At 40.1% G+C, this 14,837-nt stretch overlaps 1 protein-coding gene across 1 annotated transcript in view; it reads left to right on the forward strand.

Annotated features, from left to right (window-relative positions):
* Nucleotides 1-14,837, forward strand: part of LOC126327137 (esterase FE4-like) — a 406,577-nt gene that overhangs the window by 365,942 nt on the left and 25,798 nt on the right. The window contains exon 9 of the mRNA XM_049995826.1: nucleotides 14,488-14,638. Coding sequence (XP_049851783.1) covers nucleotides 14,488-14,638 — 151 coding nt within the window. The remainder of the gene's footprint in view (nucleotides 1-14,487; nucleotides 14,639-14,837) is intronic.

Consider the following 14,837-nt stretch of genomic DNA (forward strand, 5'->3'; position numbering starts at 1 on the left):
TTATTCATACAGTCCATGAAATAATTTGAAAAATTACAGCACCCAACCAGAAAAAATGTGCCAGAGAAATATTCATACATATTGTTTGTCTACAATAACTTGATGATTGCACTTCTGCTGGTACAAGCAGAGAAAATCAGCACTAGCTGAAACATATTCTTTTGTCTCTGAGTGCCAACATTAATCTGCCCATAAACATGAAGTGTTACTATAAACATTGCTAAGGATATGCTGCAAGCAGCAGATGCTGGCTCCCCATTACCACTCCACTCCCTTTGACATCTTTAATGTGTGGGCAAGGCCATTCCCAGCAGCCACTGCATGAATTGTCAAATTATCATGACCAGATTGTATTAGAATTTGCAAGACACAATCAACCAAGGCAGCTTTTCTTTTGTTTTTGAAGTAAATACTGGATGGTACTTCACCATTTGTATCACCACTCTGTATCTATCTCACTTGAACTCAGTGCCACCATGTGACATATGCCTACAATAGAATGATCTTGCTTCAGCTTCTGCAGTGTCCACACCATGCTTGTGCAGTCATTTTGGCCAGTCACACTTAGCAAACAGCCATGTCATTCGTCCTCTTGCCAAAACCAACACTACTACCCATGTTGTAGAAAAATTTATCTAAGTAGTGGAACATATTACCTGTTGAATTGTTTGTGTGGACTTACTAACATTTAGACACATATATATGAATCTTTTTAATGTCTGTAAGACACAAAAAAAGACACCAAATTTGCCACCACTAAAATCTGCTGCCGTAGGCTCCAGCCTACTCAGCCTGCTAGTAAATCCCCCACTGTATGGTACTGTAATTTCTGATTATAAAGTATAGATGACACATTGACAGCAATGGCTATTACATTTAGTAGTTACCTCCTCACAGTGGCAGCGGACCTGCCAACAAAGAAAGTAAATCAGGCACTGTGTTCACCAACAGCAGTCATTATTTTCTAAAATACAGTCACTAAGAAGATTACAAAAAGCCTTATATCATGATAAAACACAAAATCTTCTCTCTCTTATCTTGTTTCTAGCAGAGTATTAGCAACTTCTGCCAATAGGGCAGGACCATTCTTGAGTTATCAGTCACTGAGCGAGGTGGCGCAGTGGTTAGCACAACGCACTCACATTCAGGAGGATGGCAGTTCAAACCCACATTTGGCATCCAGGTATAGGTTTTGCATGATTTCTTTAGACTGCTCCACTCAAATTTCAAGATGGTTTCTTTGAAAGAGCACAGCCGATTTCCTTCCCTATCCTTGACGCCATCCAAGCTTGCATTCTGTCTATTATGACCTTGATACTGATAGGACTTGAAACCCAACATTCCTTCCTTTGAGTTATCAGTCAGTGACTCAAGGCAATTTCCTAACAAACTGGAACATGTAGTAGTAACATCTTTCAATAAAAAGGGAGGTAAGCATATCATGACTAAGTGCAGACCCAAACATCAACTAGCAATACTTTCAAATGTTTTAGAGAAAGGGCTCTGTAATAGAATACTGCTTCATTTTTCTAAGCAGAATGTATTACATTGTAGTACATTAATATTTGTTCCATAGAGCATGAATATGATATTTTGTAATGATGTGGAACGTGTCCCTCATGTGACTTTCTTTGTAGAGCACCCATACGAAAGCCACACTAGGCTCGTAAAATGAATTACTAGCAGAGTTAAAAAAAAATAGCATGCCGTTAATATATTCTGTGACCTTACCTAGATCTTTGGTTTTGTATGTCACAAAATTCTACTGGGGAAACTCAAATATTTTATCATTATTTGTATCTTCCTGCGTAGATCAATTACTACACTGATAACATCAATGACAAACTACCATAGGATAAATACTAAACCTTAGCATGGTAAAACAAATGATATGGAGTCTGTTTTCACTATTGCAAGAAGATAGCAAGACTGTTTAATAGATTAACTCCATTTTGTATTAAAATATCTAGGAGGAATGACCAGGAACTTGAATCCACAAAAGACTAAAAAATAGATCCCTTTTAATTGAAACTGCTGCATCTGGGCATAATAGTACATCTGGATAGTAGTTTTCATTTTGACTTTCAATTCAGTACTGCCAGTATACACCAATGCTGGATTATCTGCCTAAAAATCACCCTCACATACCAAACATGCTGCGGTGCTTCCTTTTTCTTTTTGTAAATGCCATGCCTCTAGTAAAAAATATGGCACAACAGTGCAACAGTCTGGCATGGCATGCACATCCACAGAAGCATTAACTGTTTAGACAAGCATGTGGCTTGCAACAGAAACTGTCCTGTATTTAAAAGCTCATTTAGCATGCAACATACACTGAAGCTAAAAATATGTATCACTCTATACAGCCAATCACTTTTACAATGTCTTTTGCATCCTTGCAAAAAAGCCCATAACAAAAAGGTGTTACTAAATATGCATAAACAGCAAATGCTTCAATTACAATATTATCCTGCAAAGTATATATATCAACTGAACCTTCCCAAAGACACAGCATCTCCTTGCATCCTTAGTGTCACTTCCAGACCATTATAATAGCGACAGAAGTTTGTGTTACTATTGCTTTTATGGAACTTTCATACTCATTTGAATAATGAGGGTTTTTTATTAAGTACATGGGAAGCTAATGATGCATAACAGCAACTGTTTTCTTCAAACACACTGTATAATTTAGGCACTGTATAAGCATTCACAAAAACATTATCTTGTTCTATCTGTAGACTTTAACTTCCTTTTTATTTATTCAACTGCCACGACACAAATTTAGCTTGTACAAATTGACAGCCATGTGACCCATTCACAAGAGGATTAGAATAAAGGCAAATGAGAGAATAACAGAAACACCCCCTCCTGCCTCCTTCTCCCCCTCCCCAAACACACACACACACACACACACACACATCGACTGGAGCGGGGGTTCTATCAAGTGCAGTGGATAGAGGGAGAAAGATGGGGGAGAATGGAGGAGTGGTTGGGGGTGGGTAGGTAGCAGCTTGGAGGGAGGCAGGGGTTCTGCAAGCCAAGAATGCAGGAGGGTGAGGTGGTAAGTGCACAGCTGGGGTAGTGACACATGGATATTGGCACCAGTGAGGTGCAGCATGCAGTGAAGATGACATTGAGGCGTCGATTGGGAGGTAGTGACAGGACAGAGGAAGGGGAAAATGCTGGACAGAGTTTCTGGATGTAGTTGGTTATCAAGAAGAGCTGTGCTGTACCTTATGTGCCAGCTACAAGTTCAATTTGCTGACCCTGATGGACCATTCAGTACTGACTGGCCACCACATCATCCTCTGCCAACAGCTTCATTCAGATGTAGTACAGAGTTGCATGGGATCACTACACTGCTCTTCCAGCTGTTGTTAGTTTCTTAGACTTTGAAGCTGATACTTCTCTCTCAAGTAACTCCTCAGTAAGCATCATGAAGCTGGTTTCACCCCTTTTCAGTACTTCCACCAAGAAAGAATCCTTGTAAAATACCAGGAATTAAAACAGATCCTTCACACAGCAGTAATACACAGTTATCACTTAGTTACAGACACAGACTGTAACTTATTGTAGAAACTCACGAATTGTTTGCAAGCTTAGACTCTGCTACACCAGCAGTTTGTACAGTAACTAAAACAGAAAATATTAACATGATATGTATGCATGTAACACACACACCAGCAAAATATTGTACTGAAAGCGACCAAATAGGAATAGTGTCAAGGAAAGAAGCTACAATAATAATTAAACCATTAGAAACACAAACAATGTTGTCTTCACTGTGAGAGAAGTATTTCAAGAAACTCAAACCAAGAAAAATCACTAGGTCTCTGGACACTTTTTTGTGAGTAAAGATTACATGGATTTAAAAGTCATTGAATTCAAATTTTGCCATGGGGGACACGACGACCCCAAAACTAAATCCCCATCAGTTTTAAGTGCAATATTTATATGGAAAGAAAAAGAAGAGGAGATGCAAATACTTCAACATTAAAATGATTCCTGCATTACAGTGGAATGCAGACAGGTTCAAGACTAATGTGAAAAAGCTGGAACACTTGGTGAACCATGGAATACCCATGTGTCTGTGTGTCCAAGAAATGCATTTCAAATATTCTGTTACACCTGTTCTAAAAGATTATACCCATTAGAACATATAGCCTCAATAGGGAGATGAAGTATTTGGTAGCAATAAATAACACTCCTCATTCTTTTCCCCGTGGCACAATCTTCTGAATAAAAGTTATCACAGTGTACCTGCTATGTAGGATGTTCCCGTTACTTGCCACCACATGATGTCATAGACAATGAGGCTCTCAACAATCTCTTCATACAGTCCCCTGTCCCCCGCTCCTCCCTTCCCATTACCATTCCTCTCCCAACTGTTCATTCTCTGTGTGAATTTAGTGCATACAATGTGTAATTGGGCAAACCCACCACAGTTCCAATGGGGCTAGCTCACTGAGAGGTTCATACACGGCGCCCATCTCTGGACAGTCACGGGAAGTGGTGAAGGATTTGCTTCCCAGTAAACACTTCTCAGTCTGATAAATTTAGCAGCTCCAATGATGACGTAAGAAAAACATGGATCAAATGATACTTCAGTAAAGAAAATATAAATATTTTTCTGGCATAAACAGAAAGATATTAACTGTCGGTGAACCGTTGTATTACACAGTCTGAAAACCACAACAGATTTCTTGAAAATTTTTACATAATTTTAACAAAATGCTTCATCTTGTTTCAAAAATGATAAATAGACTGTAGTTTGCACAGTGAACATAATGAACTGAGATATAATCCAAATGTTGGCTTTACAAACTATGTCAAATGATATAAAACTGTATTTAGAACGGTGGTAAAAGCATTACAAAAATTTATTTTGAACCATGCAAATAAATCAAAAGTAATATTGTCAGCTATAGAACCTGATTTACAACTTATTTGTTGTGTAACCTGATTTTTGAATTTTATGAACTGCCAACTACAACACTTCAGCTTAGTCACAGAACAGACTTCTAACATGCGGTGCAACTTAGAAGTCTGTTTTGTGACTAAGCTGAAGTGCTCAGTGAAACAAATTTACATGTGCAACAATAGAAATGTGGTGAAAATGCATTCAGTACAAGTCTGAAGCTCTGAATTATGCAAGTTTATGTGTGCAATGATGTGAATGCAGAAAAAACTACAAATGTTGTCTGCTGGACGAAAACTATGAAAACAGGTACTCCAAAACAACATTTCATGATAACTAATCAGTAAATATATTAAAAACAAAGATTCCAAGACTTACCAAGCGGGAAAGCACCAGTAGATAGGCACAATGAATAAAACACACAAACACACACACACAGAATTTGAGCTTTCGCAACCGGCAGATGCTTCGTCAGGAAAGAGGGAAGGAAATGGAAAGATGAAAGGATGTGGGTTTTAAGGGAGAGGGTAAGGAGTCATTCCAATCCCGGGAGCGGAAAGACTTACCTTAGGGGGAAAAAGCATAGGTATATACTCGCGCACACACACAAACAGACACACGCATTTCCATCCATACGTACACAAACACAAGCAGACATATTTAAAGGCCTTTAAATATGTCTGCTTGTGTCTGTGTATGTATGGATGGATATGCGTGTGTGTGTGTGTGTGTGTGTGTGTGTGTGTGTGTGTGTGTGTGTGTGTGTGTGTGTGTGTGTGAGCGTGCGTGTGTGTGTGTATGCTTTACCAGTAGCGGGGCTGGAGTAGGTGGTTGTGGGGGGATGCATGGGGCAGGTTTTGTAGCGGGGTCGGTTACAGGGGTAGGAACCGCTGGGTAGAGAAGGTAGTCTGGGAATATTGTAGGGTTTAACAAGGATGTTACGGAGGTTAGGGGGACGACAAAAGGCAACTCTGGGTGGTGTGGGGAGAATTTTGTCAAGGGATGATCTCATTTCAGGGGTTGACTTGAGAAAGTCAGGTTATTGGTGTAATTGTTGAGGGATTCGTCACTGGAGCAGATACGTTTGCCACGAATACCTAGGCTGTAGGGAAGGGAGCGTTTGATGTGGAATGGATGGCAGCTATCAAAGTGAAGGTTCTGCTGTTTGTTGGTGGGTTTGATATGGACAGAGGTGTGGATGTGTGCTTCAACAAGCTGAAGGTCAACATCCAGGAAGGTGGCTTGGGTTTTGGAGAAGGACCAGGTGAAATTCAGATTCGAAAAGGAGTTGAGGTTATGAAGGAAATTAAGGAGTGCTTCTTCACCATGAGTCCAGACCACAAAGATGTCATCTATAAACCTATACCAGGCCAGGGGAAGCAGCTGTTGGGTCTTCAGGAAAGCCTCCTCCATGCGGCCCATGAAGAGGTTGGCATAGGACGGAGCCATCCTGGTTCCCATGGCAGTTCCCCTGATTTGTTTGTAAGTCTGGCCTTCAAAAGTGAAGTAATTATGGGTGAGGATGAAGTTGGTAAGTGTGATAAGGAACGAGGTTTTTGGAAGATCTTCGGGTGGGTGTTGGGAGAGTTAGTGCTCAAGGGCAGAGAGATCATGGGTGTGCAGGATGTTTGTGTAAAGGGATGTAGCATCTATGGTGACAAGAAAGGTTTCAGGTGGGAGAGGAGTGGGAATCGATTTGAGGTGTTCTAGGAAGTGGTTTGTGTCCTTGATGTAGGATGGGAGTCTGCGGGTGATAGGTTGGAGGTGTTGGTCTACCAGAGCTGAGATACGTTCTGTGGGGGCTTTGAAGCCTGCTACAATGGGACGGCCAGGATGGTTCTCTTTGTGGATTTTGGGTAATAGATAGAAGGTAGGGGTACGTGGCGCAATTGGAGTGAATAAGTCAATGGAAGCCGTTGTGAGGCCTTTGTGAGGGACCTTGGATTTTTAGGATTTTCTGCAGCTCAGTGTGGTTGGAGGGAATGGGATCCTGGGTAACAGCTTTGTAGGTTGTGGTGTCGGAGGGTTGACACAGTCCTTCTGCCACATACTCCACATGGTCAAGTACCACAGTTGTGGAGCCTTTATCCGCCAGAAGGATTACAATAGAGTGGTCAGACCATGGGTGTGTGGGATGTTTGTGTAAAGGGATGTAGCATTTATGGTGACAAGAAAGGTTTCAGGTGGGAGAGGAGTGGGAATGGATTTGAGGCATTCTAGGAAGTGGTTTGTGTCCTTGATGTAGGATGGGAATCTGCGGGTGATAGGTTGGAGGTGTTGGTCTACCAGAGCTGAGATACGTTCTGTTGGGGCTTTGAAGCCTGCTAAAATGGGACGGCCAGGATGGTTCTCTTTGTGGATTTTGGGTAATAGGTAGAAGGTAGGGGTACGTGGCTCAGGTAAAGTGAGTAAGTCTATGGAAGCCGTTGTGAGACCTTGTGAGGGACCTTGGATTTTTAGGATTTTCTGCACCTCAGTCTGGATGGAGGGAATGGGATCCTGTGTAACAGCTTTGTAGTTTGGGGTGTCGGAGAGTTGACGCAGTCCTTCTGCCACATACTCCACATGGTCAAGTACCACAGTTGTGGAGCCTTTATCCGTCGGAAGGATTACAATAGACTGTCAGTTTTCAGCTGCTTTATGGCACGGGATTCAGCTGGGGTGATGTTGGGGGTTGTCGGAATGTTCTTCAAGAAGGACTGGGAGGCAACACTGGATGTGAGGACTTCCTGAAATGTCTGCAAGGGATGGTTTTGGGGGAGGGGAGGAGGATCCCTTTGAAAAGGCAGTCAGAACTGTTCTAGACAAGGTTCAACACTCTAGTATTTGGGGGCTGTGTTTGGGTAGTGAAGTGATATTTCCAGTTGAGGTTCTGGGTGAATGAGAGAAGATCTTTAACCAGGGCAGTGTGGTTGAATTTAGGTGTGGGGCTAAAGGTTAAGCCTTTTGTTAGAACAGATGTCTCTGGAGGAGAGAGGGATCTGGATGAGAGGTTTAGAACTGAACGTATCTCAGCTCTGGTGGACCAACACCTCCAACCTATCACCTACAGACTCCCATCCTACATCAAGGACACAAACCACTTCCTAGAACGCCTCAAATCCATTCCCACTCCTCTCCCACCTGAAACCTTTCTTGTCACCATAGATGCTACACAAACATCCCACACACCCATGGTCTCTCTGCCTTTGAGCACTACCTCTCCCAACGCCCACCCGAAGATCTTCCAAAAACCTCGTTCCTTATCACACTTACCAACTTCATCCTCACCCATAATTACTTCACTTTTAAAGGCCAGACCTACAAACAAATCAGGGGAACTGCCATGGGAACCAGGATGGCTCCGTCCTATGCCAACCTCTTCATGGGCCGCATGGAGGAGGCTTTCCTGAAGACCCAACAGCTGCTTCCCCTGGCCTGGTATAGGTTTATAGATGACATCTTTGTGGTCTGGACTCATGGTGAAGAAGCACTCCTTAATTTCCTCCATAACCTCAACTCCTTTTCGAATCTGAATTTCACCTGGTCCTTCTCCAAACCCCAAGCCACCTTCCTGGATGTTGACCTTCAGCTTGTTGAAGCACACATCCACACCTCTGTCCATATCAAACCCACCAACAAACAGCAGTACCTTCACTTTGATAGCTGCCATCAATTCCACATCAAACGCTCCCTTCCCTACAGCCTAGGTATTCATGGCAAACGTATCTGCTCCAGTGACTTATCCCTCAACAATTACACCAATAACCTGACCAGTGCTTTCCTCTCCCACAACTATCCTGCAGACCTTGTCCACAAACAGATCTCCCGAGCAATACATTCCTCCCCGTCCAACAACAATATTCCTACCCTCAGACCACACAGAAGCATCCCCCTTGTCACCCAATATTATCCTGGCCTCGAATACGTCAATAAATTACTCCGCCAGGGATATGACTTTCTCAAGTCAACCCCTGAAATGAGATCATCCCTTGACAAAATTCTCCCCACACCACCCAGAGTTGCCTTTCGTCGACCCCCTAACCTCCGTAACATCCTTGTTAAACCCTACAATATTCCCAGACTACCTTCTCTACCCAGCGGTTCCTACCCCGCTGCAAAACCTGCCCCATGCATCCCCCCACAACCGCCTACTCCAGCCCCGCTACTGGTAAAACATACACAATTCAAGGCAGGGCCACGTGTGAAACTACACATGTCATTTATCAGCTGACATGCCTGCACTGCACAGCCTTTTACATTGGTATGACAACAACTAAACTGGCTGAGCGCATGAACGGACACAGACGAACTGTCCGCCTAGGAGATGTCCAATACCCAGTAGCGGAGCATGCCCTCCAGCATAATTCTAGGGACCTAGGAACTTGCTACACCGTATGTGCCATTTGGCTTCTCCCACCCAACACCAGTCCCTCTGAACTGCGGAGATGGGAACTTGCACTCCGGCACATCCTTTCATCCCGCCATCCCCCTGGACTGAACCTACGTTAAACAACCTCACTCCCATTTATTTTTCAGTCTTCTCCTCTTTCCCTTTCCTCTTTAGCCATTCATGCATCTTTTCATCCTACATCTTTATACTAGACACCTCTTTACTTCTGTATGCATCCTCTTTGGTTTGAAGCTGGCACAGTACCTACAGTAGAATATCTTTGGCTTCCCTCTGACAACCATGCCTCCATCCTTGCTACCCTCCCTGTTTTCCTTTCCCTGTTGCTTCATAACCTGGATTGTGAGTAACTAAATCCACTTTCCCTTCTTCCCTTTCTTTCCCCTCTCTCCTCCCTGATGAAGGAACATTTATTACGAAAGCTAGGAACTTAAATTTTCGGTTGTTTTTTGTGTTTCTATCGGCTATACTGAGCTGAGGTAAGTACTGGTCAGCCCCTCTATCTCTTTGTTAGTAATTGTTAAACTTATGGTTAGCTTTTTTGGGTCATAAACATTTTATTTTTATCTGTTATTACTCTTATGTTGTAATGTCATGTACTGACACATTCCATGACCTTGGAAATTTGCTCCTCAATTTGGTCCTGTTGAACTTGATGTGTAAATAAATAAATAAAACGCACCTCATGTTTGAAATTGCTGATGTACTCTGTAACATACTAGCATTCACTCTCTTCCTCTCCACATCTCTGACAGCTACAGTTCACATACCAATTAATCGACCTTCAGTCTCATCCCAGGCAAATCTACAACATAGCATGAATTAATGCAGATATAATCAATCTACGGCAAGTTCCATGTGATGTAGCAGGCATAAAGGCTTTTGGCTGACCTAAAGTCAGCGACACCCAATGATAGAAAAAGTTTTGGTTGCTTATTGATCCACTATAAAGCACATTTCAGATGTGTGCTAAGCAGTATCTTATGACTCTTCATATGGACTAAATTGTGGTCCTTGCCCAAAGATGGAGCCAGTTTCTGCCTTGGTTGCTGATGAGGATCAAAATAATAATGGATTAAACAAATCATAACAGAGAGGGCACTATAAAATTTACTTTACAATACTTTAACTCAGCACCAATTTACACTGACAGGTCCAAGCAGTGACAGGAATTTAGCTGCTCAGTAGTTTGTTCCAATAATGTTTTCTAGATCCACTTACCAAATTAATTCACCATATATGATGTAGAGGTGCATGTGATCTCCCAAGCACCAAACTAGATGAGATGCACATTCAAGCTAGAGAATTCCTCACCTGCTCTCACTCCTTCAGAATGCTTCAAGCTACCTAGTGAACAGAGCCATTGGAGGCACAACATCCATCTACAACATCATCTTACAACATTGAAGGAAGGAGAAATGCCCTGTTGGGCACTAGAACATGTTGAAATTTGAGGAAACAAAATGGCAGATGCAGTAGCCAAGGAGCCTGCACAGTACCTACAGTAGCATAATGTCAGGTCCACTAACGTGTATTGACATTGATTTCAAAAAACATGATCAAGTATATTTCTTGAGAGGGGAGTGGATGGAAGTAAAAAATAACAATCTGCAGTCAGTTACAAACAACAATTTGCAATCGGTGATATTGACTTTCACGGCATAACTCCTTCTAGATAAAAATTCTTCTTGCTCCCATTGTCCTTTAGACATACTCATTCCTCCTACTTCAAGAGGACCTACCAGTGTGTGGTGCATGTTGTGTAAGACTGGTATGGCTGTCTGCAAACAATATGTTGGAAAAATGCAACTAGTTTTCAGATCAGAGGAAAGACTATAACTCAGCAGAAAACGTACCCTCTAATTTAAATAATGACAGATAATGTATCAAACCCCCAATAAATATATGATCTCATCTTCGCTCCATAAGTCCTTATGTCCTTACCTCTACCTCCTTACTCATGTACTAGGCAAGCAACATGGATAGCACAAATAACTACAGATTGGTATCTGTCTTGTCTGGTATCTCAAATATATTAGAGATGCTTATGCAAGATAAATATTGATTAAATTCTTAAACAAACACAATACTCTGATTCCCATACAATTCAGTTTCCAAAAATGGAAATCCACAAAAACAACTATTTGTAGCCTAACAAAATCTGTTATAGACAGATTATATAAAATAAAGTCTGTTACAGCTATGTTTCTGTCTAAAGGCTTTGACACAATCACTGTCACAGCCCTAACTGAAAAACTTGAAATCTGTGAGATACATGGATAGGCAGCATAATGGATAAAAACATGTGGCAACATAAGGCAGTATGTAATGACAATCTGCATGTAGATATGAAATCCAGGCAATTAAATATATGTACCTCATGGATCTGTACTTGGTTCACTAATGTTCAGTCTCTTTATAAAGAATATCAGAGTCACTGTAAAGGAACAAAAAATAGTGAATGCTGAAATGATGTAACATTGGTCACCAAAAAAATCTGTGAACACATGAAAGAAGTGCATGTATTTTGACAAACAACGTAGTGCAGGGTCTCATACAGACTGACTTAATTATAGATCTAAAAAATACTTTGTTCATAGTTTTCAATAACAAAGATAAGGATGCATATATGCAGACTGAAGTGAGTAATGAAAATCTGTACCAAGGCCAGGATTTAAACCTGGAACTCCTGCTCGCCAGGCAGATCTGCTAATCACTACACCACCCTGGGACAGTAGCATTGCACAACTGCATGGACTACCCTAGCATACTTCCCTCCTTAGTCAAAATTTCCATTTACACTTCAGCTTTCTTGATATTCCCACTAAACTCAAACAGCATTGCAGAGGTTCTCCACCTGTATTTCAATAGCACTTCAGCATCGAACAAAATGGAGGAGCCTGCCTGAAAACCATGTATTGGTGCTTTAATCAAATGAAACTATATGGCTCCAGAGACATTTTCAAGTCTCAGACAATGGGGATTTGGACCAAGGAGGGAAGTGTGCTAGGGTAGTCCATGCAATTGTGCAAAGCCATTGTGCCAGTGTGGTGCATCTGCATAGTGAGCAGCAGGCTCGGGTTCAAATCCCAGCCTTGGCACAAATTTTCATTCACTGCTTCAGTCTGCACACATAAATCATAGATGACTGAAACTTGAAAAAGTCTCTGGAACCATATAGTTTCATTTCAAGAAAAAGATTATCATACAAATATATTTATAGATGAAACAAAAGACTGGAGGAAGATATCTGAGTAAAATTTTTAGGAACTGTGTTAGACAATAATCTCCAATGGAGGGAACATAAAGACATTTTCTGCTGAAAATTAAGTACTATAATATTTATCATGGAACAACTTGCCCATTATGCTAATACACAACTTGTGTGTGCAGTGTACCATGGCCATTTTGAACAATATCTATAGTATGGAATTACTGTGTGGGGAAACTCCAACAAATATAACACAAAAAGAATTCTTTTATTGTAAAAAAGGGGCATGAGGACCATTCCTAATAATAAAAACAGTGATTCATGCAAAACTATCTTGCAGAATCTAACAATACTTACATTTCCTTTCATGTACAGACTAGTAGCTCCATTAATAAAAGAAAATATATTGCCAGGAAAAATGCAGCTGGCCATTTATATCATACAAGAAATTAAGAACAGCTGAGAAGTATAACAGAAACTAAGAGTTGTTGAAAAAGTTTCTTGATACTTACACATACAACTGGTAAGGTGTCTATCTAAGAGTCTGTTGGGCAGTATGAGAAAGATTATGATTCTGTTTATTTCTTAAGGATTATTTAATGTTGAAAGAATTTAACAGTGTAGAGACGTATATATGTAACTAGTTACCTGTGTGAAAGAGTGAATGAAAATAATATTTATATCTATCTGAATATAAAGCCACAAATAAATGCAATTTTTTTTATCATTTGGTTTTTGTATGTCTGTGTTATAATCACCTGGTTCAAGAATATTTAAATAACTTTGGGGCCTAAACAGAAATGTAGAGGCAAACGTATATAAAATTAGTGTCATATTTGCCCAATTTTTGTTTTAAATTATATTTTAAGACACTAGATTAAGTTTACTTGTCATATATTACTAGTGCAACTCTGTATATAACTTGAAATCAATAAATCAATTTGTTGTGGCACTTTGGTGCGTGACTGTTTTTCAACCTTGGATTGCGACAAATTTCATTACAACCAGTCAGGCTATTAACAGTAGACAAGTAGATTTCTATAGACATGTTCTCATACTGCACTGAAAAATATTTCTATGGACTGATGCTCAAAAAGAGAGTGAGAGTGAGAGAGAGAGAGAGAGAGAGAGAGAGAGAGAGAGAGAGAGAGAGAGAGAGAGAGATTGGTGCTGCAAATTTATTTGCTTACCATATACATTCAGTTAGTAATGGTCACCTTCAAATTACAGCCAATTTAAACCTCAACATGTCTGTTATCATTCCTCCCATTGCAGAAAATATTACTGCAAAATTCTGGTCTTTTATTTCTAGTGAACACTGTATTTCTTACTACAGTGTTCACCAGAAATAAAAGAATGTATCCTTCCTAAACTGTTCATATACTACCTCAGAGTTCAATGATTTTTGTGAAATGACAATATGAAGACACAAGTTATATTAAAAAATTATATTACCAATGTACAACAGTAAATAGTTCCTTGGTTATGTCTGGTGTTTCACTCCTTTAGTGTTGAGGTAATTTCATCATGTAAACCACATTTGTCTCCAAGAGTTGCAGTTTTTAAATCAACTCTTATTGCTGCTAAAAACATGCATAGCTGCATCTTAATGTGGACTAACAGTAGTATTGCCAGTAAGGTTTAAATGATACATGGTTTTTGACATATGAAAAGATTTATCTTTGGTTTGTGTGATCACAAAGTTCAACTTATTCATGTTTTGTAAGCATTTTTTTTTTTTTTTTTTGAATTTGTGTTAAATAGAGATGGTTTATCATGTATAAAAGTATCAAATGTCACTATTTCTGTATTAACTAATAATGAGTATGTGTGGAGTTGATATATTTGTTGCTCAACATTTATGATCTGAAGTAATACTGCTGTAGGTTAAATGGTAAATTATAACAAACGTGAAAAAAAATTTAATTGTAAGTGAATAATATGTTGCATTTTTATCCATTTTTGAAGATGTGTGCAGACCTTCACTTCAATATGGGGTCAGACATAACTGCTAGACTCATCGCATCAGCACCCAATCCACCTCAGATTTATCGTTACCAGTTTTCCTTTGAAAGCGACCTAGCACTTACTTCCAGAATGGTTGATCGCAGATTTCCAGGTTAGATTTAATGTTCCTTCACTCATAAAGAAAGTAATATTATTTTAACTGTGTGGTTAAGATTTTGTGCCTTAATAAGTTTTTTCATTATTTATTTATTTGTTTATTTTTTATTTTCATATGGTAAGGATAGTTCTGGTAGAATGTAAATAATTCAAGAGTAAAGGAGACCACCAACTAAAGAGCAGAAATATTAAGT

The sequence above is a fragment of the Schistocerca gregaria genome, chromosome 2, assembly GCF_023897955.1.
Source record: "Schistocerca gregaria isolate iqSchGreg1 chromosome 2, iqSchGreg1.2, whole genome shotgun sequence".
Taxonomy (NCBI): domain Eukaryota; kingdom Metazoa; phylum Arthropoda; class Insecta; order Orthoptera; family Acrididae; genus Schistocerca; species Schistocerca gregaria.